We start from the raw sequence: 27,318 nt of genomic DNA on the forward strand, positions 1-27,318 counted from the left end.
AAAGGGCGGAGGGGTAGGGGCGGGGCCGGCGCGTGCGCACGGTGGGGGCCAGCACGCGGCGTCCACCCCGTCCCGCCCGCAGCTGCCGGGGCCCTGCGGTACCGGCGGGACGGACGGACGGGAGCGGCCGCACACACGGCGGGTCGAGCGGTAGGGCTGTGCCGGCGCCTGTCCGCCATGGGCCGCCGGGCGCGCGACCGCAGGCGGCAGCAGCAGCAGCGGAGCGGCGGCGGCGGCGGCGGCGATGGGGACCAAACGGTGAGAGTTGGGCCGGGCCAGGCCAGGCCAGGGCGGGCCGGAGCGGGTGGGGAGAGGTAGGGCTGGTGGACTGATGGTAGCGGCATGTTTCAGGGCTGGTCTGGTGGCTACCCCGAGATCGTGAAGGAGAACGAGCTGTTCGAGCGGTACTACCGTGAGCTGGGCATCGTGCCCGCCGGCGAGTGGGACGCCTTCATGGCGGCGCTGAGGGAGCCGCTGCCTGCCACGCTGCGCATCACCGGGTACCGGAGGTAGGGGCTGGGGGGTGTGCAGGTGGGGGGCAGGTAGAGGTGGGGGAGGGGGTCTGAAGGGATGGTAGGGGAGGTCGGGGCTGGGATGGTGAGGGTCGGAGACAGAGTGGGTTGGAGGGGGGCCGGGCAAGGGGATCGGGGGGGTGGGATGAGGGACCGGCGCTCCCCACTGCTCCCCGGGTGCCCGGGGCTGGCAGGTGCCCGAGGTTTTTAGCGCAGAGGCGGTCTGTAGGCTGGAGAAGGTGCGTGTGGATGCGGTCATCTTCTGCGGGTGTCTCTCTCTCTCCCGTGCAGTCACGCCAAAGAGATTCTCCACTGCTTGAAGGAAAAGTACTTTAAGGAACTGCAAGACCTGGAGGTGGATGGCCAAAAAGTGGAAATGCCGCAGTCGCTGAGCTGGTGGGTGAGCTGGAAATGTAAACCCCACGTGTTCCCGTTTTCCAGCTTAACAAACTGGTTTCTTTATGTCTTTAGCCTTTTTCTTTCTCTTTTTCCCCCCCCAGGTATCCAGAAGAGTTAGCCTGGCACACCAACTTAAGCAGAAAAATCTTACGCAAGTCACCACAACTAGAAAAGTTTCATCAGTTTCTGGTTAGCGAGACAGAATGTGTAAGTTTTGGATAGATCTTTGTAATTATTGTAATGCTTTTCTTAGTTTCATATCCTGAGCAATCCTTTATTTAAATGCATTATGAGAAATTGAGACTGCTGCCTTTCCTCTCAGCTGTATTACTGTTACAAAATAGATGTTTGGTAAAGAGTGCGTGTAGGTACCCATACCAAGACTTACCTTTTGTTTCTTGGTTGCAGCCAGTTTCTCATCTTTTGATCAGAAACTATATCTGTAGAATGAATAAAATTGGAGTAAATATATAGTTATCAGAAATTCCAGTTGGGCAAAATTCTGTGATTTTGCTTGTTAAATGCTAAGAAAATTTAATACTAAATTTATAATACTGTTGTCTCAATTGCTTTAGCATTTTACTACATCGACATTTAAGAAATTTAATTGCAAAAGAAATGTATTATTTTGGAATGGAATAAAAAGGAGTTTGTTATGGTTTTGTTTTTTTTCTTTCAAGGGAAATATAAGTCGTCAGGAGGCTGTTAGTATGATCCCACCTCTACTGCTTAATGTCAACCCTCATCACAAGGTAACTAGAACATACTGTGTACTAGAGTTTTTTCTAGCAAGATAGTTTGATTAAAGTGCAAGTTACAGCAGCAGTTTCAATGCGGATATACAGTTCTGGTTTGTGTCGGTATTTTTTATGTTTTCTGCATGTAAACCACACCAATCCGTTAGTGTTCAGTTCACAAATAGCAATGGAACATCTGCATTTTCAGCTTTATTTAATACCCTGTGAAAAAACACTTAGATTTAAGTAGTTACAGAACTTTGAAAATTTAAATTTATTTAGCTACATTGAAGTTACACATTCATATTTCAACTCCCTTTTAAAGCAAGATGATTGTTTTTAGCTTCCTGCTATCCACATCACACTGTGAACAGATGTAGTTTCCAGATCCAAATGATCATGTTCTCTGCCAGGTGGTTTTCGCTTCTCTGTCTTTTGAAGAAGTTGCAAGCTTCTGTTTTATAAAGTTGTTAGGCCAAATAATTGGTAGTGGTTAGAGTACAGATTGCTAACTGTAACTCAAGTGAATGTCTATGCAAATCTGTATCTTAAAGGAAAGACTCTTCAGCTTTCTTACTTAAGAAAACACTGTTAGCTGCCAAATGATCCACTGTAAAAATGACTCTATAAATGACTCCATCACACACCAAGTTTGTGATGAACCAGGAGGTATAATTAAGCTGGAAATGAGGTGTTGGTGTCTGTGCTGTTCTATTCTGCTGCCCAATTACTGTTCAAATACTTCCCAGCTACTTCCAGAATAAAGAAGCAGCCAATTTATGATGCCCTGGGTTGGGTTTTTTGGTTTTTTTCCCATTAAAATGCAAATGTGCGAGGAGAGATAGCAGTTCATTTTTATAAAATTATATAATAAACCATGTTAGCCTGTCATTAATTTACTGATAATTAAAGTACAATTTGCTCTGAAATGTAGGTTTGTGTGTATATGTAAAGTTGCAATTGATTTGGAATTGCTCGTGAGCTGATAGAAGGACCATATCCTTGTATCTAATATTTATCTTTAGCTTTCAAATTTTTTCAACTGATGTATTTGTTCCTTACAAATCAAAGTCTTTGTTGTATTTTAGACCCTCATCAATAAAGCTGCATTCTGCAGGGCATACAAAGAACAGAACTGTACTCTGTGTTTTTGCAAATTGGTGTTCAGAACAATCATAATTCTGCAGTTGTATGCAAAAATATTTAATTTAAATAACGCATAGTAAACTTCTCAAGCGTTTAAAAAGTACAAGGTAAGACTCTGTTTAACTTTCTGGTGTTTGTAGATTCTAGATATGTGTGCTGCACCTGGATCCAAGACTGCACAACTCATTGAAATGTTGCATGCAGACATGAATGTTCCTTTTCCCAGTAAGTCTGGAAAAACTGCCAAAAACTTTTGATTTTGAATTTCTGCTTTTTCCTGTATAAGTTTACTTTTAATATCCCAGATAGATAACTGCATGTTGAATTCCTAAAGTGGCTTGAGTTAGATAGAAAGTATCCTACATTTCCTTGAAAGATCATAAATTTCCTTGGCTTGAAGGAGAGAGATGGATTTTGTATATGTGTATATATATATGTATCTTCACAGTTCATGCTACAGTGTATTTAGTCAGACTTGAATTTTTTCTATAAATAAGGGTTACTTAGTAAGGGCCCATGAGCCCTTGTTGTGTTAGTGGTATCCTGCAAATACCAGATTAAGCTGCTTTAGCCTTAAAATGGTCATGGTATTTATTTATATTTTTATACTGCAGAATCTTTACTTTCAGTTAGATGCTCACTGAAGATATTTCTCATAAAAGCTGTGAAGTTGGAGGGTGTGGATTCTCTCAGTGTTCTGCTGAAAACGTGCTGATGTATAGAATTTGTCTTTGGTGGAAATGAAGGATTTCTCTGGTATGAGGGTTTTACAACTCTGAGGTCGTATTTGTTGCATCAGTTAAACGTTAACATACTTTGATGTTTTATGTTCACTAAAGGGTCCTCTATTCATGAAGGAGTCTTTTAAGTAACAATCTCTAGTGAGAGATTACACAACTGTTTACACAACTTTGAAGATAAAGCTATAAACTTTTAAAAAAATTTCCTCAGCCATTGAACAGCAAAGCATCTTACCACTATTTTATACTTGCAGAGGGGTTTGTGATTGCTAATGATGTTGACAACAAGCGCTGCTATTTGCTGGTTCATCAGGCGAAGAGATTAAACAGTCCTTGCATCATGGTGGTAAATCATGATGCTTCCAGCATTCCTAATCTGCAGATAGATGTTAATGGAAGAAAAGAGGTCCTCTTCTATGACAGGATTTTATGTGATGTCCCCTGCAGGTATCTTGCATGCAGTCTTCAATGCACAGATTCTGTTTCATTAAGTGCAGTGCTAGAATATTTGTGTTACTGAGTTATGCTTTTAGAGTAGCTTCTTGTTACAGTTTATAGTCATTTGTAAAACAGGTCATTGTCTGAAACTGGCCGAATTGAGAAGATACCAAATCAAGGTGAACTTTTTTCATTCCAAATAGTACTTAAATTTGTTCAATTGAAGGGCTACAATTTTTTAACTCACGGTCAGAATACTGAAGCACAAAAAACACTGCAGTACAAACAGTACAGGACAGGAGAAGTAGTTAACATGGGAGAGGGACTTAATTTTTTGATGCTATATATTACTTTGATATGAAATTAGTTTTACCCACAAATAATACATATTTGTTCAATCTCTGTCACAGTGGAGATGGAACCATGAGGAAAAATATTGATGTGTGGAAGAAGTGGACAACACAGAACAGTTTGCAGCTTCATGGGTAAAAAATACGATTACTCATCTGCAGTTCTTTCATTTTTCTCTCCCACTTTTCCCATATCATTTAACATTTGCATGCATTCACATATTAATATATGAAAAAGTAGAGACTTCAGTTGAGTTGCTTTTCACTCGAATCAAGAGCTTATATGCTGTTGAGAGAAAGTGTAGTGTTTCAGATGTGAAGTCAACTTCCGGTGGAACAATACAAATTGCTTGTATTCTTGTGAATACTGACATATTAGTATTCATTGGATTGATTTAGACTTAGTAGCTAATAAAACAGCGAAAAATGCTTTAACTGGGATTCTTTAGGCAGGTAAAATAGTGTTGAAAAATCCAGAAACTTGTAAAATGTAATAGTTTTTAAATCTTTAAATTAGAGATCATACATAAACATTTTCAGTTACATCATGTTAAGTGGTGGTGAATGAGTATCTAGCTAGTGCAGGTGCATGCTAAAAAGCAGTAATTTAAACACAGATGAAAAAGTTCAGAACATTTCTGTGCATTTGTGACTAGCTGGGAACACAGTCAGTTACTGTGGCTCAGCTTAACTATGGTGACTTGTTACTGCTTGGTAACTCATTTATGGTTACAGATTTTATTTTAGTTCTAAGTTTGCAGGTGGGGTATAAGCTGGTGATCCAGCTCTGTGACACTTTTCTCAGAAGGCCAGTGTTAGCTAAGCCATATTGTCCATGATGTCTGTAATAGTTGAGTTGCTCCTCATTTTAACTCTAGGTTTCTGAGAAGAATAAGGTTTTGGGGTGTTATCTTTCTTGTGTTGAGTGCTTGATTATTAACTTGATGGGGCACTAGAAAGAACAAAATGCAGAATATTATGTAAAAGGTATCATACAGCAGTGTTAATGTTTGACCTTGTTGCTGTTTTAATAGCTCTAATGATGAGTGTGTCTGCACTAAGCTGACTTAATTGAAAACTGAATTTGTGTACTGGTGACAGCTGTGGAACTCAGTATGAGCTGACTTAGTCCAGGGACTGTTATGTGTCTGCAATATAGCTTCACCTGTAAGAAATGTTATGGCAAATCTTTGTGATTCCTGAATGCTGCCAGGCTAGATCAAGAGTGTTCTCTTAGATTGCAGTTAAGAATTGCAACCCGTGGTGTTGAACAGCTGGCAGAAGGTGGGAGAATGGTGTATTCCACATGCTCGTTGAATCCCATCGAAAATGAAGCTGTGATTGCATCTCTGCTGGAAAAGAGTCAAGGTGAGAATGTGAGCTTGGATGGAATGGGGAAATTGTTTTTTTCTCAGCCCTCAAAATATGTGATATGTAGCATGCTCCTAGATGCAAAACTGCTGCATTTTTTTGGTACCGGTAGGATTTAATTAGTGTTTTTATGAGCAGTTGTCTTAAATGGGCCTAAATCGAGTGCAAATTTAAAAGTTGAAGTCATGTTAGTGATATTGAAAAGACTTCAACAGATCATTGGAATTCAGTCTGTGTTATTTGGCTTTTGCTAACCAATTCCACTGGCTGGAGTCCATGTCTGAGATTCATATTTCCTTTGGAAAACACTGTGTGTGACATTACTGCTGTGTGTTGTAGAAATAAAAAGCCCAGAGTGTACTTAATCAATTAGAGGAATGTTATTGTGTATCAGTAGGTGGGAGTCACTTTGAGCATGCTTGAACTTTAAATTCTTTAATTTAAGTTTAAAGACTTTAAAGTCTTTAAAACTAATGAGTTTTTTTTTACACTTTTGACTGGTGTAAGTTGCTGTGAAGTTTACATCATTGGATTAACAAGGAGTGGAAAAATTGAAATGAGCTGGGAATCTCCAGTGCATCAGTTTGTGACAATAGGGCTTAGTAGCCCAAATTTCTGGTATTGAGCGGATCAACACAGTTTTTTTCAGAGTCAGTAACCTGAAATTTGGAAACATCTAGTTGGATTTTCCTGAAGAGTTCCACAGAGTTAGTTAAGCTGAGTTTTGTACAGTGCAGAAGCAACTCCTGTGGAACTAGAATAGCCTCTTTTGTGTAATGTTTTCTTTGTGCCAGGCACTATTCTGGTCTCAAACTATACATGATATTTTACATGTCTCCAAAACAGCAGTTTATGAGATAATTAGGAACTGACTATTTAATTTTCACTCAAAAGGCATTTTTATATAGAAGGTTGTTGTCTTTTTTTGCTGGACTGGGTAAAAAAGCAATATAGCTGTGTATCCAGTAAACTGTAATATATTCAGCTTATTGAAGGAGGTAGTGGGCCTGAGTTAATTTTAGCAATTGCACTATTTGGAGCAGATTTAACACCTGGAAGTAAGGATCTTGACTGCAGTATTGTGCTGTGGCATTTGGATCTTGTCTCTGCCCACTGGGGGTGTTTTGAGGCTCACCTGGAGGCTATGATGTGTCCCAGACACCAAACGTTATTCTTGTGACTTTGAACATAGGTGTAGCTAAAGAAGGGTGGGGCAGTGGAGTGGCCTGAAAGGGCCATTAGACCTTGAGGATTTGGTTAGATCAGTTCAGAAGGTTTCTTGGTTCTTCAGTGATAACTTGGTTCCTAGCACTGTGCTGCACTGCTACCAGTGGGGCAGATCAGAGATTGCTTTGCACTTGGTTGAAGGAGGAAGGAAAAGTCACTTCTGCTAGGAACTGTAGTTCTTCTGATGGAGCATTTGATGGCTGATCAGTCTGATGTAGTCTTGAGGCTTCAGTTGATTAATGTTGTAGGTAGGCAGGAATATTCAAAAGATGGATGCAAACATCAAGTTAGATCACATTTGAATGTCCTTTTTGGAATTTATCTATGAATCCATTAATCACTTTTTAATTTATTTAAAAGACTTGCTTGAACTGTCACTGTAAGAGTAGAGGGTAGATGATGTAGACCAGGTTGATAAATTTGTGTACATGAGGAAAAGTCTACCTAATTGTTAGGCAAGTATTTAGAATCACAAAAAAATAAAGCAGCTTATTCTTCTCTAGAGAGATCACCTATTTAAATAGTAAGGTTTTATATAGTACTTTCTGGAGTTAGAGCACCTTAAAGTTTTTATTCAGTAGATTAAATTATACTCTTGATGGTTTTTTTGTAGTAATCTGACATGTTTTAAGCACATAGGGTTAGGTAGATAGTACTTACTTTCCTGTCTAAACAGTTTGGAGTTTTTCTTTCCATTAAAAGATAAATTCTTTTTCCTCTCACACAAGATTGTATATCCATAAAATCATGATAAAACTAGCATTTTTAAAGACTTGCTCATCCCAAAAGAATACTGCTTTGAAAAATACTTAAATCAGTTTAGTTTATCTAAATATTAAGTAATTGACAGTAAAAGCTTATGTGACCACATTTCCTGGAACACTGATACCTGAACAGTGATACCTGTTGTAGAGTATTACTCTATGCAACTGCTACAAGAAGTATCTAACCATTATATTTTGGTTAGTCTATAAGTTGCAAACTCATGTAGTTGCTATGAACAGTTATCATCTTTCTTGTTAATTTGTGTAACTGTTTCTTGAAAGGTATAAAATGCAATGGTCTTAAAACTTAAAGGAAACCTGTTTTTATAAAACTTAATCAAGAGCAAAGCTCTCAGTGTTTATATTCTTGGGTTTCAGGTGCCTTAGAACTTGCTGATGTCTCTTCTGAGTTGCCAGGTTTGAAGAGGATGCCAGGAATTACAAATTGGAAGGTAATTAACTGATTTTTGTGTAGATCTTGGTATATTGTAGAGTGTTAAATTAGGGAAGTTTTGAAGTTTAATATTTCAAAACGCTAGAGGTAATGTTAGTGATTTGCTGTTCAAAGATCTAGACAATATAACGTTGTAGGAGACAGGGCTTAAATGAAGTTCTTGCCTTCTTATCTGCTCTTTTTTCCTTCAGTTTTCTTTGCTGTCTGCTATGCAGCCTTAATATTGTGTGCAGCATGTGGCCTGTAGATGGCAACATAATTTCAGCTACTTCCTCCTACATCTTTACAATCTGTGAGTGTTAGATTCTCCAGTTCTTTAACTGGTCCATCTGAATCATTTGGGAACAAACCCCGTTCTGGATATAAGCTCTGAAACCTGCAGTGATGTGAGTAACCCTAGAATATTATAGAACCCTGTATTGTATCCCAGGTCTTATGTGATTTCAATTCTGGAAATAGGGAGTGGCAGAAAATACCAAAGCTTCTTCAGTTTCCTATTAAGGGTATGACCAAGAAGAGCAGAAGGCCATCCTGATAGTAGTAGGGAAAGAAGCTCTAATTACATTAGAGTAATGAGCATGTGTATGCATCTGCAAAACCATTGATTGTTCTTTCTGCTCTCACCATTTCACTAGTCACCTGCAATGTCAGTCTGCAGGTTTGTGCCTGTGTGTAGGCTATTGATCAAGATTCATAGATAAAGATGTTTTTAAGTTCTGTCACTGGAAAGGGAGCTTAGACACTGTCCAATTTTTTTTACAGTTCCTAAAGTTTGAATTGTATGCTTGTACTTGAAGGAAAATGGAAAATACCTACCTGCGGGGCTCTGTAATCTTAAATTTACTTTTTTTTGGTACTGTACGAAGCCACAAAATGCATCATTAGGATGTATTTGCTACAATATTCACTCTAGCATTTATGTCTGTGTTTGCAGCTGAAATATTAATATACCTAAGTGGGTATTGTAAAAAGCAGGCTAATAAAATCTGTTGAATTTTTTAATAGACTCTTATTGAAACTTTTTTCATCTCTTACTTTTTACTACTGTATTTTTTCAGGCTATCTTGCTTGTCACTGAATGTAGTTTCTTTCTTTGGTGCTCTTTTTACCTGGTGAAGTCTTCTGTTTCATGTGATACACCTGCTCAGTTTGAGCTCTATGACTCAGTGATTACATTGAATATTCCTGAGCATCAGTTGACTGTAAATATCTGGAAATGGCAAAGTAAAATCAAGGTATTGTTCAAGGGACATTTCGGTGTTTGGAAATAGCATTCAGTACTCTCTCCTTAAGACAGATGAGTGAACTCCAATGGATTATTTCAGATTCTTGAAGGAAGAGACCTTTATAACTCCAGATCTGGTAACCTATTTCTGCTACACTTTTAGTCTTAATTCTACCCTAACAAGAGACTAGTGAATTGTGTAATAGAGAAGTGTTCTTTGATGCTTTGTCATTACAGTTACATTGTGTGGTTAGGTTGTTAAACTAAAACTGAACAGAGCAGGACTGTTAGGCATTTATTCTAGTACATCCAAAATAGTTTTAGACTCACTTGCATTTCCAGTTACTTATCAGATCCATTGTTTTTTTTCTCTCAAGCTGAACTGACTTCCAAAGAAGAGCAATTCAGAGTCATGGTGTATCTTGTCTCCATATAGCAATATGACATGTAGTGTATTTGGATTTGAAACATTAGTTCTGGAAGTACAATCATTACTATTTCAGGAACATGCAAAAACACAGTGTTTTAGGTGGGATCTGACCAGGGGCTGAGAAGTGCCAAACTTCCATGACACTGCAATCTGTGTTCTAACATTCTTAGTGAAATTTTCATCTAGATAAATCTTACATTTCCAGTGTCCAGTACACTTAAATTAAATCATTAAGTTAATCACACTGAGATGTATGGAAACATTTCATCATACTTGACAGTCCTGAAGTCACCATCGTTGTGACTTCTCTATTTTGTTGCCGTAACAACAAAAAAGGGCCTTCATTGCACTCATTACTTTTATGCATTTACCCAACACATTCTTGTATTCCAGACAGCCCCAGCATCCAGTACAGAACCAAGAACTTGGAGCTCTGAAGGCAAATTTTCTCTGTTCTTTTTTATGCTTTGGTATGCTTGCTTAAAGAGCACTCAAAATAGCTTGTTAAAAGAGTCGTGGGTCTAACCTTCTCCTTGTATCTTAAGAGTCCTTCAGAAGCTTTTGAGCCTCTGAGTGAGGTGATGTTATATCCACACAGTATCTTAAAATGGATTTATAGATGTGTTCAGATTCTTGAATAAAGACACAAACACCATAAGATGGACAGGGACCTGATTCTTCAGTAACTTACCTTGAAATCATCTCTGTGCATGGCCTGTGTATGCCTGTGTCATGGGGCTTTATGCTTACCAGGCTGTCATGTTGCACTCTTACATCTTTCTTATTTGATGACTTTGGGTTTCCTTATTTCTAGTATCTATTATAGTGTAATGTTTTGTATTACTTGGAATACTTTGTGTACTGCTTGGAAGCTGCCTATAGCAGAATGTTTCACAGCCAGTCCCACGGAGAGAACAAAGTAGTGTATCCTGAATCCAATGGTTTACTGATCTTATATATTCACCACTGTCCTTCCTTTGGATTTGGGTGTTATGTATGTTCTAGCAGGTTACCAGAGATCACTGCAGTTGATTATACACCACTCTTCACTTAACTGTGTACTTTTTGAAGCATGCAAAGTGGAACAAATAGATACAGCTGGCAAGAATCTCCTGCTGTTAAAAGCACATGAACAATATTCAAAGGAACAGCGCAGTTTAAAGAACTTGATTTACTATACTGGAAAATTCCTTTTCTTTTTTGGCATCTGAATCTTGTTTTTACAGTATTTAAATTAGAACTTGTAAAATGATGACCTGTATTTTTCAAATTTCAAATTCATTTGTATTTACTGCTTTGAAGGTAATGCTGAAAGATGGGCAGTGGTTTGAAGAGTGGAAAGATGTGCCTTCCAATAGACAAACACAAATACGTCCCACTATGTTTCCAGTAAAAGATGAAGAGAAGCTGAAGGCAATGAATCTAGAGCGTTGGTAAGTTGTCCCAGAGTGGATTTTATGAGGTTTTGATGGTTATCTTGTATGGTGGTGGTCAAATTAGAAATCAGAAAGTCAGATTAGGAATGTGTTGCAGTGTAGACCTATGCTTCTATAGATCCGAGTATAATTTGTTTGTTGCATGTGTAATGGCAGTACACAATATTTAAATTCCAGTGAATTAGAAGAAGTTATTGGAAATAGCATAAGGGGAATAAGTACTCAAATAAAGAGGTCAAATTCTTCACATTTAGTGGAGGTATATAGCCAAAATTACTGGAAAAGCATGTAAAACTTGACTCTCCATGCCTAGTCCAAAAACAGTGTTTAGAAATTAGTTTTTATATCTCAGATGTGAATGGATGAATGCGTTGCACTGATACAAGTTATTTTGCCCTAATGCTCTAATTTAGATCCTATTTCTAAGTTAAATCTGCACAATCCTACTAGAATAGTTTACCCTGAAAGTAAGTAAAAATGTGACACTTCTAATTCCTTGTGATAGTTCAAATGCTGATGATTAATACATTGTAACATTTTTAATTATTTTCCTTCCTAGTCTTAGGATATTACCACATCACCAGAACACAGGAGGTTTCTTTGTGGCTGTGTTAATAAAAAAATCTCCAATGCCATGGAATAAACGTCAGCCTAAGGTAACGTTTTTCAAAAGAGCTAAAACATTAGATTTTAGTAACATTTATGAAATTTTTTGAAAGCACTGTCACTGTTTTGTATCTGTCCTTCAGTTACAGTTCAGCATGTCAATTAAAAATAAACTACAAAATCCCTTAAGAGCATTAAAAAAAAAAAAAAAAATAAAAAGAGGGGGCAGATTCTGAAATCTTAGTAAAATAGCAAGATAAAACTTGACCCTAAGATTAAGGCTTTGAAAGAACTAAAGAAGCAGATTAGATTGGGTAGCTAAAGCTGTCACTTCCTTCAGCTGTGTGTGGTCCCACTGCTGAAGGTTTTTTTCAGCTGTGTTGTAGGCTTATTCTGATTTCAGTTTGTCTTAACTCTATGGTTGGTTTCTCAGTGATTCATAGGAGATTAGTCTAGCAGATCAGCAGCAGAGGATGTAAAACTGTTAGGAGCAACAGCAGCTTCAGCTGACTGACTTGAATCCATTTGTTGTCAGATGTCTTTAAAATCCTGTCAAGCGGATTTTAACTTGACATTCATTTGATCTCCTAGATTGTTCACATCTTTGAGAGAAACTTCTTGTGTGAATCCCTTTTAGCTTATTTGCTTCATTAGAACACCATATGAATAAAATGTATGTGTCAATAAGGAGAAAGCATTTACTCAGAAGCAAGCCTCATCCAAATTGGCTATGCTGTTCTAAGTTTAATGTAGCTCTTACAGTAAATTTGCAGCAGCACTTTGAGGCCTAGGAAGAAGGCAGCAGATACTGATTTAATATAGTCTTATCTGGGAGTGCTTGAACATGATTTTGCAAATAATATTTTTTATATTTTTGTACAAAAATAGCTTTCTTGAGCAGTTAGTAAGAAATTGTTCAGATCATTAGTAGAGGTATATGCAACTTAGAAGGGTATCTTGATTTGGTAATCAGATTAACTCCCCAGGTGGATCTGTTTAAGCACTTAAACATACAAATGGGTAAGAATTAAGCACACACAAGGAGAGATCATAGGTAGCTTTTTGTTACAAGTTAGATACTACTTTTGCTTTGTTGAAAATACTATGATTTAAAATAGGTTCATCAGAAGTTACCACAAAGAACAGGAGATACTGATGTGACAGCACCTAATTCAGATAATGGTTCTGAATGTATTGCTGTAGAACCAGCACTTGCTGAAAATGAAGAGTCTAAGAAAGTGCAAGAACTGCAGAATTCAGACACTGAGCAAAGCAAAAAGGAAGGAGTATGTGGGTAAGAGACCATGTCTAAGTATTTGTCCTGTGACAGCTTTGTAATTGCCAAGTATTCTACAGTTCTTTTGTTATTGGACTCATTTAGAAAAAAATCAAAAAGAGTTAATGGATTTGCTCAGTTGTCCTAAATTTCCATACTTTATCTCTGGTATTTCAGCAAGTGAAGAAAATAACCATTTTTCCTATTAGCATTTGCAAAGTCTGTAAGTCCTTCCTTTTCTGCTAAGGAAAAAATTGCTTTCAGAATTTAACCTTAGCAAAATCTTTACTGTCTTCACAGTAAAGAACTCCCTTGGAAATCTCTGTTTACTTGATTTTGTGATTTCTGCTTTCAAGCACTGCTTTCACTTCCTCATTTTAAGTAGTTAAGTTGTGGGTAGTGTTGTCTTAGAGAAGCACAGGAAAATGTCAATATTCTGTTTAGCATACTGTTGTTACCATAAGGCAAGTGTCAGCTAAATGAACTGACTATACTGATTTTAAACTAAGTACTTCTACTAAAATTGACAATACAACGGTATTTTCTTTTTAGACCACCACCATCTAAAAAAATGAAGTTGTTTGGTTTTAAAGAAGACCCTTTTGTGTTTCTCCCTGAAGATGATCCATTGTTCCTTCCTATCCAGTAAGAAAAAAAAAATGTTTCTGTTTTGGCAGTAAGTTTCCTAGCAGTTCATGAATATTAATAGTTCTGTTCATTACAACAGATGGGTCTAGTTGGTTATACATAAAACCTTTTCCTTAACTGTGCAGTAGGGCCCCTCAACACTTGAACTCTTCTTAAATGAACAAGCCAACTGTAGTTTACACTGGAAATTTTCGAGTGTATCTTACTATGACAGCTTTTCTGATGTCATTAGACTTAAAAAAATCTAATCTTTGTGTTCTTGAGCTGAAGTGTTAAGTGTTTGAAGAGGTAGTTTGAGAGAATGGACTAACCTACGAATTTTGAGTATGTAATCTCACTGCTGAGTTAATCAAAATAAGTTTTATTTCCATAGGAAGTTTTATGCATTGGACCCATCATTTCCCAAGATGAATTTACTTACTCGAACTCAAGAAGGAAAGAAGAGACAGCTGTACATGGTTTCTGAGGAACTAAGGAATGTGCTTCTGAACAACAGTGAGAAGATGAAGGTATGGTTCATCTCTTCAGGTTTTCACAGTGGAGTTCATAGTCATCAGTGGATGTCTCCTTGAACTGTATTGCTGAGCTTATGATTTATATGGAGGACTAGCCCTTTGATAGACCTTTGTTTTTAGTCAATGTTTTCCTCTCTATCCCTCCCTTAAAGGGATGAGTTGTTTCTGAGAAGTGAATAACTGTTCTCAAGATTAAAATCATTGTGGTTTTTTGGCAAATGGAAGGGAACTTTACAAAAGTAGAGGAAGGGAATATATGACTCCTGTGTATGTACCAGCATTGCTGTGTGGTCTCCAGGTACCTTCACAAGTTTACAATTACACAGTTGTATTTATGAGCCCCTTAATTATAAGTATTAAGAGCTTCAAAAGCCTACCAAAAATAAGGGATAACTGCATCTGAATTGTTAGATGTGGGTGTTACATGGGGACGTTGTTTCAAAGTAATTGGAGTGAGTAAACATTTCAAAAAGTTAAGCTAGATGATAATGGGGTAAATAGTTTTTGTGAATTAGAGAAGAAAATTGGTTTCTTTTCTTTATATGACTCTACATGAAAAATGCTTTGCAAATGCTAAAGATTTGGTTTAAATGTCATTAATTAATTTAAGTTAGAGTGAGGTGATCTAGTCCAGCTTCATTTCTGAAACAGAGCTAAAAGATGCAGTTCAAGCCTTGTTCAGTCAAATCGTGAAAATCTGCAAGGGTATTCATTACATCTTCACAACAGACCTTTGAGAAGGTTAAATAATTATCTTTTTATCTCACATGCAGGAAATGCCTACATAATTGACAAAACTGTAGGAAACTGGTGCATTGCATTGGCAGGGAGACTTTGGTACCAAAAAGGATATAGTGTCCTAATATTAAGCACTTGTGCATTTTAAAACTTCTGTCCCTGATAGAATATCCTAGAATCACCCAGAAAATTCTTACTCAAGCTAAAATTAAAATGAGATTTCAGTAGTTAAGTGCCCTCATTTTAATGCAGACACTTTCCATAATGTTTAGTTTTCACCACAGGAAGGAGTAAAAGGTGTTAATATGTTGAGAGACAACTACATTTTGGTATTAGGAATCCCTTTTTTCCCTTGAATAAATTTTCTCATTAGTTTAATTCAGTGTCCAGTGCAAATGAGCAAATATTGTGGCAGAATTACCCTTTCTTCCTCCTTTTAGTCAAACAGTTCTGGAAAAACAAAGCTCAGAGTGGTAATTTAGAATTTATACCTCTTAATGATGCTTACTGGCTTTGCTGTTTGCAGGTTATTAACACAGGGATAAAAGTCTGGTCTCGCAACAGTGATGGTGAACAGTTTGGATGTGCGTTCAGATTAGCACAAGAGGTAATTATAAGGCTTTGTGTTTTCCAAGGAGATACTTTGTTTTCTTCTAGATTCTGTAGCACAGCTGGCATTAACTTTGTCAGATTTGTGTTTTGATTATGGTTTAAAATTTGAAAATTTTTTGCTGATGCTAGCTAAAGCACATACTGTTTTTTACTTTTTTTTTCCTTTGGAAAGTAGAGATTTCATTTTGAAATACTTACTTTTTAAACAGGGAATTTACACTCTGTACCCGTTTATTCATGCAAGGATTATTGATGTCTGCATAGAAGATGTTAAAATTCTGCTAACCCAGGAGAACCCATTCTTAAGTAAATTTAGCAGTGAAACACAGAAGAAAGTCAGAGATATGGGTAAGCCTTCTAGTTTGTGCTATGACAAAATTATTATTATGTTCATGTAAGACTATGAAAATTCTGTCATATAGACTATTTGCTAAAATATTTTACTAAATTTACCTTAAATTTACTTTTTATTTAAGTAAGCATTACTGAAATTCAGTGTATGACTAGAAGCTGTAGTCTTTTTTGATCACAGCCCTTTAGGTCTATGAACCTCAAAGAACAGAAGAGTTGCCAAACTTGTGACTTTCGTGAGGCAGCGCTTAAAATATCTGATGAACACAGATTTTTATTTACACAACTGATCTTTATGCTTGGTAGTGCTCAAGCTGAAACTGTTTGTCATCTGCAATTGTTTGTAATTATTTTATGTATCAAATAGAGTTATTTGGATTAGATTTTATTATGGGGAACAATGTCTAGTCATATTAAATTTTTATTTCCTATATGCTAGATACTTGAAGAAGACTTGTTTTCAGTCTTTTGTTTGTTTTTTTATCCCCGAGTCATTACTGGTCCTTGTACTTCAGTGTTTGATAAGATGAAATGGGAAGAACAATTTTTTAAAGTATGGGCTGGTGTACTCTTATGTTCCTTTTACTTAAGGAAAAGTTTCTTGCTAGACTTACTGAGTAAATTAATCCACAGTGTGCTTTTATATTTTAATTTGTTTATGGGTTGGGAGAGGACAGGTTTGGCAATTGCTTTAAGAACTAAGTAGTTCAGTCTGAAAAAAGAAGAGGAATAGAAACTGGTTTATATACAGTTTACTGATGTAGATAGCTGGTAACCAGGTCAGGCTGTGTGGCTGTCTAAAAACTTGTTTTCTTGAACATACTCAAATTGCAATCAAGTTAACAGTGTACCAAATAACACATCTGTTTTGTTTTTGTTCTCCTTACCCCCTTCCCTGTAGCAATGGGAAGTATAGTTCTGAAGTACAATCCAGACCCTGAGTAAGTAGATGTGTTGCTTTCCATTTATGCAGTTTTGAAAGTTGCAGATACTTATTTTCACTCAGCAAAAACAGCAGTGGAGGCATGGGGATGCAGTGAGGTCAACAGTCAATCCAGACAGGATACAAAGAATATAACAGGGAAAGAAGCTGTCTTGCCTGTGTATTCTTAAAACATTTGTAGGGTTTAGCTTTATAAAGGAGAGCTGGAAATACTGCCAGAGGTCCACAGTATCCCCTGCATGTGACTGATTTGTTTGTTTGCTTCCCTGTGAAGTCTTTTGGAATAGAAAAAAATTAGAAAAACTTTTTCATTACTCATTTTTGTTGACAAAGCAGCATCAGAAGCTCTTGAACTTTTTAAATGTAAACTTTCATCTTGCTGTTGCTTATATTAGTTTTGAAGCCAGAGCCAGAAAACTATTTTGCCTGGTGCTGAAATATGCCTGGTGCATTTAACTTTTTCTGCTTGCTTGCTTGTTTGTAGACAAGCAGGTACCTGTTTAGATACTGTAATTAAGACCAATGTACTCGCATCTTCCATTAATAGTTACAAAATACATTGACTGCTAAAGTGCATTTATTTATCAGCTTATGGCTATAAAATTAAGTTTTGCACATTAACTTTCTCATAGTTGACCAAATACAACTGTTTCTTTTTAGAAAACCTGATGAACTTCAGTGTCCTATAGTGCTGTGTGGCTGGCAAGGGAAGACATCACTCCGAGCCTTTGTGCCCAAGAATGAGAGACTTCACTACCTGAGGATGATGGGAGTTGAAGTGTTTAAAGCAAAGAGGAAAGAGGAGGAGGAATCAGAAAGTAAAACTGAGGAAGAAGTTCAACATAGGCTGGCACAAACAGAGGAAGGAATGGATGTAGAGGAACATAACTTAGTCACAAAAATGGAAGCAGAAATAGGCGAAGAATCTTCCCACAGTCCTGTGGAAAGCAATGCTATGGAAGTAGAAAATAAAATGGAGGATTTAGATCAATCTAGTAAAACTGTCAACAGCCATGTAAGCCAGGAAAGCAAAGACACGGATACAAGTAATGTGAAAGATTAAGTTTCTCTCTTCATTACTTGGCAGCTTCCATGAGGCTCACATCTAGACTTTTGCTTTTAGCACGGGAAGTATATTTTAAAATTTCAGTTGGAATGGGATGTTCTTCTTTTAAAGTTTCACCTGTTTTATTTTTTAAATGAAAACTATAAAGAAATTTCTCTTCAAGTGTGCTGTAGTCTTACCATTTTAATCTCCATATTACTGGTGGGTTTTTGTGTCTGTTGCTGGCAATGGACCATGCACCAGTAAAATCTAAAGCCTGCATTTAAAACAGAATAATGGTGCATAGAGATGAACTGTCTGTGTAACTGGTCGAGAATTCCTTCAGAAGAAAAAACATGGGGTTTCATTAAGTTCTAGAAAAAACATTTTTTTCTCTTAAAATGTCTTACCCCACCTACCACCCAATCTGAATACTACTTACACAGGTCCTTTAATGAATAAGGGAGTCAGTGTATGTACACATGTATGTATAGGATATCTAGCTAGCAACCTAATTGTCATCTATTCAAAATAAAAATGTGCACAGCATCCTGAGAAAAAAAATGAAAACTGCATTTTGCCAGACACTGGTGCCTGGGATTCTTGAGAGTGGTCAGCTCTTTGACAGACACAGTTTGTGAATGTCATTAACTAGATCTTTAGGTATGCTGAGCGTGCCTGAAACTTGCATCTTGAAACGTGCTTGTTCAAGGGTCTGTGACTGTCCCTCAAATGTGCCGCAGTCTTCTCTTTCTCTGCCATTTCTTCACACGGGAGTCATCTCTTAATTTTTGCAAGATAATTCTTTATAGCTGAAATAATAGTTTAAAACAGAAGTGTGGTGGCATATATATATTGGTGTATAGTAGATGTTTGAAAAAGGTTGTTTAGGTCCAAAAGGTAATTTACTTAGTCTGACTTATTTAAGTTGGCTACCTCAGAAACCTATAAATGTCATCCTTTATGGCTTAGTTTCAATAGTAGTCTTTATAATCATACTAAGTTGACCTGAAAGGAAAGTGACCAATGGTAGAATTTACTGTCATCCAGTAGGACAAAGAGTTGTGTTGCTTGTCAAACTATATTTTACCATGTGGGGTTGTGTCTTGGATCCATTTGCTGTACCTTGCTACAGCAGACTTTCTGATGCCTGCCCTTGAACTACTTCCTCAAAGGGAGTATTCTTGAGGGAGAGATGTAAAAGTGAAATAGTGCCATGTCCTCTGGTAAGATATTAGTCTCACGCAGTGAAGAACCATTGACAGGACTCATTTTCCTCTTGAGAGTCCATAAAATAGGTTAATAAAAATTCAGTTCTTGCCCTTGTATTTTGCTAAGGTTTGAGTTTGTACTTAAAATTGTAACCTGCAATTGGACAGGTTCTTTTTTGGCAGCTTTTGAGGCTGACAAGTGACATAGCAGAATTTTCTTGGGAACAGAGGTCTATGCAAATTATAATTTTTAATTATTAAAGCATATAAGGAAAAAAAATATAGCAGCTTGAAACTTCATTTTGAAACTTTAGTATTCATTCTCATATCTTTGTATTTTTCTGACACTGGGCATTTGAAACTGAAGAAGTGCGTTGGACCAGTGTGATTTTTAAGTCCTCATAACTGCAGTACTCAGTCCTTAGGATGACTGACTTAATCCATACAGTCTTTTTTATGCTGTAATGATCTCCATAAATTATCAAAAGGCCAAGTGTTAAAACTTGTGTGAAAAAACTTTCATTTGTTTTGAATTACGCCTGCTGTTACTGTATCTGCTTGATGTCTCTGAACAGCAGTTTAAGCTTCATTTCAGTCAGTGACTGCAAAGCATACTATTTTATGACAAGTTAAGCTGATAAGAATACTTGTTGGTACAGAGAATCCAGACAATTAAATCAGCAAAAGCTAACTGTATGGAATATGAACAGTCATGGGTTTGTTTTTTTTCACTGAGCTTAGTACTGGCAGACTACAAGGAGAGTAGAAAGCTTTTATCTGGATGCTAAAGAAAAGTAGGATCTTAAAGAAAAGTTGGATCTTAAACTAGCTGAAATTGGGTATAATGTGGACTTCTATTAGAATGTAATGCACATCTGCATAATTTTAAATCCTTTGAGAAGTCCCATTTTTCCTGCTTTATCTGTAAAATTTTGCTTTGCTTTTGGCTTTTTGGAGTTTGTTTTGGTTTTTGTGTTTTGTTTTCTTTCCTGTCCAGTGCAAATGGGAGATTTTAGGCAAGAAACTGGGACTTGGATTTTCTTATACTGGTCAGCAGTTTTATTCCAAATCTCAAAAAACCCAAGAGACTGCAGCTTTTAAAATTTTTTTTAAATACTGTAAGTTTGCTTACATACTTGTTCTGTCCCAGTTACACTTCCTTTGATTGCCACAAAGGAAGATGCCAAAATCTCCACATGGTGGCTGAAAAAGCTGCCTTAACGTCCCAGGCTGGGTGCTTGTGTTCTGCTCAAAAAGTGTAAAAGTCTTAAAAATCACTAGGTTTGAGGTTCACAAATTAAGTGCCAATTAAATGTGAGTTTTCTCCAGGTAAAATTGCTGTATTTGGAGAAATATGGGACTGTAGATGTTTGCAGTGATGGCAGGGGGTGTTACATGCGAGTGAGGGGAAACAACAAAAAAAAGTTCCTGCATCTAAATTGCCCAATTATGTTCTGCTTGGATATGCCCTCTGGAGAAGCTTCTGGAACCTCCAGAAATTAATTCATAGCCTGAAAAAACGAGGAAGAAAAGAAAGGAAAGGAAAACAATACATGAGATAGTACTTTGTAGTTTTTTCTTCAGTGTTTACCCAATGTTAGTCACTGCTTTGGAAATTTGTTAAAATTTTCATACTTCAGTTTGCTGCAAAATTAATATACTATAATCTACTGCCACTGGGGTCCAAATCCTATTCAGTAGTCAATGGGACTTCTCAGAGTATACACACCCCTTGAAAATTTCCTGCCTATGAACTTCAAATTTAACCTTAGCAGTAACAGAAAGCAATTTAGCTCCTGTGACATCCCCTATCTGAGGCTGCAGCAAAGGGAAATCAGGACGGTTCTTTATTCCAGTGGGAGAAGTCCAGCCCAGAAAACAAGGGGCCGCGTGCCTGTGCTGCCAGAGCTGAGCTGGGCACCACATCTTGCTCTGCTCTCTCTCTGAGACAAATCTTGTGAACAACGCCCAGCAAAGCAGCATGGAGACAACAACAGTTCTGTGACTCCCAACAAATGTCCTGATAAATTCAGCTGATGCACTGGTAGCACCCTGTGGTTTTGCCACCCCGCTCTGCAGCAGGTGCTGGGCAAGGTGAGGCAGCCCGCAGAGGGGTGCCAGGCACCCACATGGACTCCTTTTGGAGGGACCCAGGGGCAGGGCTGTGTTTGCTTGCAGGGTATCCGTGCTGCTGGCACTCTGAGGGGATTTTCCATACCTGCTGCTGATCCTTGTATCAAATGCACAGTTGTACTTCATTGCTATTTAATTTGTTGCCCTGTGTTAATCTTTAACGAGTATTTTTTTTTTGCTAATGTTTGGTTTACTTACGGTGTGGCTGCTTGTGTTATGAATTTAAGCTTCTTCTGTTTCTTCAGCTCTTCTAAACTGCCACCATTCTTGTGGGAAATAAGTTTTTCCTTGAGTCCATCGTTAGGCGTAAGTTGCAGCAGGGAATTCTGTTGTCTTTTGTCCTATTACTGTGCTTCTCTGAGAATTTTGCCTTCATCTACTTTGCAACTACCTCTTGATGTGTTGAAGAAAGCAGCTGAAACTCCCTTATCAGCCTTTTCTCTTGGCTGCACAAACCTCCTCTCTTCACTCATCATGCATTATAGCCCTCTAAATGTCTTGCTAGGCCTTCATGGATGGGTATCTCCAGTTTATAGTCAGATCTGATGGGCACAGTCCTGCAGATACAGCCTCACAAGCAACGAAGAGAGGGAGAAAGTTGCTACCTTCAGACCTGTGGCTGCTTCATGGCTGGTTTTAAATTTCAAGAAGTTGAGGCTACTGCAGTTATTCTGGAATGTTCTCGATGGGTTTCTGTGCCTCGTAACTTTGTTTTCATATACTAATTTTTGAAATTGCTTTTCTCTTGATGTCAGAAAAAAAATCTGTGCAGCTGTGCAAAATGTGCTGCTTTACTCAACAGGAAAAAGATAAAACTAGCTTTGTGCAAAGTTCTCTTGAATACAAAAAGAAAAAATTAAATGCAAGGATTTCTCAATAATCATTGCTTAAGGGCTTTATCTGTAGTGATGCACTCATGATGATAACAAATTATTTTGAATTATTATTTTTAAAAATATATATAATGTGTGCATCATGTATAATGCAAAGATATATACCTTCATTTCTGACTCAAAATATGTGCCTCAGTGCAGAAAGGGGCTGTGGAACTCAAGGGAATGCGTTGTGATCTCCACTTGGTGGAACAATAAATTGTCCTAGAAAGGCAGGCAATGGAGGCAGAAAAGATTTGTGAGCTCTGCCTGCAGTACAGAATGGAGTCAAAGGGCATGACTACATTGTAGTGAAAAAAGGAACAAGCTCCCAGCATCATCCACTGCTTACACACAGGCAGAGTGTTTGAGTGCTTTGAGTCTTTGCTGTTTGGACTGATGTATAATGGATCTGTTCTTGGGGATAATATCAAAAGTTCTAGTGAAAGAGCAATGCAAAGTGCTTTGCACCCCCTTGTCTGAGGTGCTGGCTGGATTTCTGAGGCAGGGCACCAAACCTTAGGTTGAAAAACCTCTTAAACCTGCAGGTTAGGATTTTGGATAATGGAGTTTCTGATCCCAAGGAGGGTTGAATCCAACCAACTTCTTTCCCCTCCTGGAAAAAAATAATTAACTGAGAGAGTAACTACGACAGAAGGATGAATGGAAGATAATGTGTTTTCTGAGTTTTCTTTGTCTGTTGCTAAGAGGCCTTTAGATAAACAGGGTGGCAGAGTATGTGCATCAGTTGGTGGTGTAAGTCCCTCGCAGTGATGAAAAAACTAACTCATAAAGAGGAGCTTTTAACTTCTTTTCACTTTCTCGCATGGATTACATGGGTGTTAGTGGACCTTAATCCAGTATCCATCTTTTTTGAAGAAAGCTCCTTCTGTCTTCTGCCTTCTGTGTTGCTGTTACTTAGTGTCCACAGGATCTTAAGCACGAGTTCACAGAATGATGGGTTGACACCTTATTCCTGAACGGTTGTTTACAAGGACAAAAAGAAAGCAAACCTCACTTTCCAAAATGGTTTAAGAATGCTACTTCTCTTGTGCAGCTTTGATTTCTTCTTTGGACATTTTAATACCATGTTTAGCTTTGCAGTCTCAGTCAGTCTTTAAATCTGGCTTTAAATCTGTCGTTTCCTTAGGCACAGACCCTATGGGTTTATAATAAACTTATTTTTTCTGCCTGCTTCTATATCCTATAATTTCTTTGCTTTGAATCTTGAGGGGTCTTTTTAAATTCTAGAGGGATAAATGCACTTACCTAGTCTGAAGTGGTCTGCACCTTAGAAATCTGTGATCTTTTGTACCTTAGTAACAGATTTTCACAGGAGGGGTGTGTGAGGATTAAATCAGTTGCTACAAAATCAGTTTAGGTTATCTGGACTTATCCTTTTTTATTGTCATGGTAAAAATAATTTAGATCTTCTGAAGGGTGGCAGTCTTGGAGCTAAGCTGATTGTTCTATTATTTCCCAGCTCCTCTCTCAGCTTTTCAAAGACATCTGCTCTTTTCTAATCTCCCATAACTCGGTTTCTCAGATAATTGCTAAGGCTTCTGAGACAGTGAGAGCCACTTCTCTAGATATCCTTAGGTGCTTATCAGGCTTGTCTAATTTGAGGATGTCTAATTTATTTCATTACATCTAACTTATTTCATTATTCTCTTGTCTTTTTCTTTCTCTGGTCCCTGAGATCTTTCCATTGATACTATGTGCATGAACAGCCTCATCTTTCTAAAGAGCTAGTTCATCTTTTTAGGTACATTAAGTACTATTTAGACGGGGCAGATTCAAAATAAGTAATAGGCAATCCAGCTTGACATCACTTGCTGTTTCCTTTCCTTTTGAAAGTATTATCAGTGCTTTCTTCAGGCCATTCAACAAGGTAGGAACAAACTGCAGAGAGTTATTTCATGTTATCCTGTAATTTTCTTCCTAAATTGAATCTCATTTTGCAGACATTCCTTCCTTATATGCATGTATTCTTTTACATTCACTTCAGCAAAAAGAAAAAGTTTTCACTCTTTTGGGTCCTTTTTCTACTTGAAGTGATGCACACCAGGGAGTGATCACTAGTGTGGTTAGGAGGCTGGAGACCAGCCTTCTGTGAGGAGAAGCTGGGAGAAAGGGGTTTGTTCAGCCTGGAGAAGAAACAGTAAGTGAGATCTAATTGTTGTCTTCCAGTAAATAACAGGTGGCTATAGAAAAGACAAAGCCACTTCTTGAGGCAAAGACTACAAGATGCAGCAAGGGAGACTCCAGTTGGACATAAGGAAAAAAATATTCCCTTCAAGAGGAGCTGAGTGCTGGGGGAGGTTGCCCTGAGGGGTGGTGGATCTTCATCCTTGGAGTTCTTCAAAACTTGCTGGGGTGAGGCCCTGAGCAGGCTGAACTAGCTGGGAAGTGAGGCATGCTTTGAGCAGGGGGTTGGACCAGCTAGCCTTCAGAAATGATCCAAACCTTAGTCTTTTTCTGATTCTAGGTTTAATCCTGGGTGAATGCCCTCAGGAACGCACAGACACCCACAGCTGCCTGAGGCTCTTCTGCTCAATGCATCTTCAGACACCCTCTGTGCCTATTCATACATCCCCATGCTGCATTTAGCAATGAGGGAAGCATGTGCATGTTTGACTCAGGTTAAACCAGAGTGCAATGGTTTAACAACACTGTCACTGGATCCCCTCCTGACTGGGCACAGTAGTTTAGTAGTGCTAGTTCTTTTCATCTACTGTCATTCAAGTTAATTCAGTGGAACCTGCCAAGATTCAGCATGAATAACTTTATCATTAATTCAACTATTGCACAAATAGTTCTATTGGGCCCAGTTCTGTTTAATATCTTCATTGATGATTTAGATGAAGGGATTGAGTCCACCATCAGCAAATTTGCAGATGACACTAAGCTGGGGGAGAGTGTAGATCAGCTGGAAGGCAGGAGGGCTCTGCAGAGGGACCTGGACAGACTGGAGCGTTGGGCTGATTCCAACGGGATGAGGTTCAACACAGCCAAGTGCTGGGTCCTGCACTTTGGCCACAACAACCCCATTGGGGGCTCCAGGCTGGGCACAGAGTGGCTGAGAGCAGCCAGGCAGAAAGGGATCTGGGAGTCTGGATTGACAGGAAGCTGAACATGAGCCAGCAGTGTGCCCAGGTAGCCAAGAAGGCCAATGGCATCCTGGCCTGTATCAGGAACAGCGTGGCCAGCAGGTCCAAGGAAGTGATTCTGCTCCTGTACTCAGCGCTGGTGAGGCCACAGCTTGAGTCCTGTGTCCAGTTCTGGGCCCCTCAGTTCAGGAAGGATATCGAGGTCCTGGAGCAGGTCCAAAGGAGGGCAACCAGGCTGGTGAAGGGACTCGAGCACAGACCCTATGAGGAGAGGCTGAGGGAGCTGGGGGTGTTCAGCCTGGAGAAGAGAAGGCTCAGGGGAGACCTCATCGCTCTCTACAACTCCCTGAAAGGAGGGGGTAGCCAGGTAGGGGTTGGTCTCTTTTGCCAGATGACTTTCAACAAGACAAGAGGGCATGGTCTTAAGTTGTGCCAGGGGAAGTGTAAGTTAGAAAGAATTTCTTTACAGAGAGGGTGATCAGGCATTGGAATGAGCCCAGTGAAGTAGTGGATTCTCCGTCCCTGGAGATATTTAAAAAGAGACTGGATGTGGCACTCAGTGCCATGGTCTGGTAACCGCAGCGGTAGTGGATCAAGGGTTGGACTTGATGATCTCTGAGGTCCCTTCCAACCCAGCCCATTCTATGATTCTATGAAATCAGAGGGTAAAAGAGGACTGAGTTGGAGCTGTTGATGAAACTGTTAAGGTTAGATTGGTTTGATTGAAACGAGCCTTCACCTTGGCTTTCTGTATCACCATACCACATCACTTCAACCCCACTAGAGAAGGTAGAAGGCTGGTGAATTTTGTCCTGTGTTTCAAACTGCTGCGTTCCTTGCTGAAGGAAGCTGCGGTACATGAGTAATGTGAGGCATGTACAGATCTGAATTGTTCCTGTTTTTAGTAAGTCATATGTTCAGCTGTAAATGTTACATTGTCTCTCGGGGCAAAGGATGAGTTGTACATGATGACTGTGAATTTCGGATAGAAAGGGCAGATCCGAGCAATTTTGAGGACATTTTCATCTCCTCCAAAAAAAACCCAAAGCTAAAATGAGGGCAGGATGATCTGGTTACTGGACAGCCTAGGAAAGCCTATGTTCCCTTTGACTTTGGCCAGGAGATGGCCATCCACCCAAGCAAGCACCACCCCAGCACTCTGCCCAGGCCTGAGATTAGACCAGAGGGGATGTGAGACATTGCCAGTTGGCATCTGGTAAAATCAGGGGGTGCAGGAGATTCAGTTTCTCAGGTATCTCGTGTTTGAGAGGAAACCTCATCAGCCTGTGAAGCACGGATTCTGGCAGGACTTCAGGGTGCTTCAAGGAGTCTGGGAAGTTCCTCTCTAGGAAATACCAGTGGAAAGTGTGACGGAAGTGTCTGTGTTGTTCTAGGTGGCTGATGAGGCCATCTCCAAAACAAATGGTCTGTGGAGAAAAAGTAATATATTCATGTGCTGATGGGCCTCCAGGTCCATGTGATGTCAGCCCACCCCTTGGTGGTGCTTCAGATATTCTAGAACATCTTAAAGAGTCAGAGGTGATGTTAAGGCAACTGAATCTTGCTTCTCTGTGGGTGGGACTTCAGTATTTGGCTATTTTCAAAAATAACTATGTTAATCTGGATTTTCTTTTTTTTGATTTTTTTTTTTTTGAGCAAAACCTTTTAAAGCAACACTGGTATGCCTTGCACTAGAAAAAAGGGTGAGCTAAAGTAAAATCTAGAAAAAGTGTGACAAATAACAAAAACAGTTACATCAACTGACAATTGTTTTGCTTCCTATGGAAATCCAGTTATTCTGTTTTTCACATCCAAATAGAATTTGAATTCACATCTAGTGTTTAGAAAATCTCCCATAATACCTCTCTCAAATAGCTCAAATAAAACCAAACTCTTTAATGTTTCTTTTGACAATCTGCAACAGGTTGTGTGACATGCTCTATTAAGAATTAATGCCACACAAAAAGATTTGCAGGGTTAAAATAATAAGAAATCTCTCATCATGCTATTGCAGAGACTGTGCTGTTCC

The 27,318-nt window shown here is 38.7% G+C and overlaps 1 protein-coding gene across 1 annotated transcript; it reads left to right on the forward strand.

The window, feature by feature from the left end:
• Window positions 1-166: 166 nt before the first annotated feature.
• Window positions 167-18,146, forward strand: NSUN2 (NOP2/Sun RNA methyltransferase 2). Its single transcript, XM_030446209.1, has 19 exons — window positions 167-258; window positions 352-509; window positions 804-908; window positions 1,013-1,118; window positions 1,592-1,663; window positions 2,935-3,019; window positions 3,789-3,981; window positions 4,383-4,457; window positions 5,560-5,690; window positions 8,063-8,136; window positions 11,096-11,226; window positions 11,789-11,885; window positions 12,954-13,129; window positions 13,664-13,756; window positions 14,133-14,268; window positions 15,539-15,619; window positions 15,834-15,972; window positions 16,877-16,916; window positions 17,579-18,146. The coding sequence occupies exons 1-19, from the start codon at window positions 178-180 to the stop codon at window positions 17,979-17,981; spliced, it is 2,376 nt and encodes a 791-aa protein (XP_030302069.1). The 5' UTR covers window positions 167-177; the 3' UTR covers window positions 17,982-18,146.
• Window positions 18,147-27,318: the final 9,172 nt, after the last annotated feature.

The sequence above is a fragment of the Calypte anna genome, chromosome 2, assembly GCF_003957555.1.
Source record: "Calypte anna isolate BGI_N300 chromosome 2, bCalAnn1_v1.p, whole genome shotgun sequence".
Classification (NCBI taxonomy): Eukaryota; Metazoa; Chordata; class Aves; order Apodiformes; family Trochilidae; genus Calypte; species Calypte anna.

Bases quoted from the DNA above. Each gene is read 5' to 3' on its own strand.
- NSUN2 (XM_030446209.1), top strand. From the start codon at position 178: ATGGGCCGCCGGGCGCGCGACCGCAGGCGGCAGCAGCAGCAGCGGAGC. The intron at 1,119-1,591 runs GTAAGTTTTGGA...TTTTCTTTCAAG, and splicing joins TGGTTAGCGAGACAGAATGT to GGAAATATAAGTCGTCAGGA. The intron at 3,020-3,788 runs GTAAGTCTGGAA...TTATACTTGCAG, and splicing joins CATGAATGTTCCTTTTCCCA to AGGGGTTTGTGATTGCTAAT.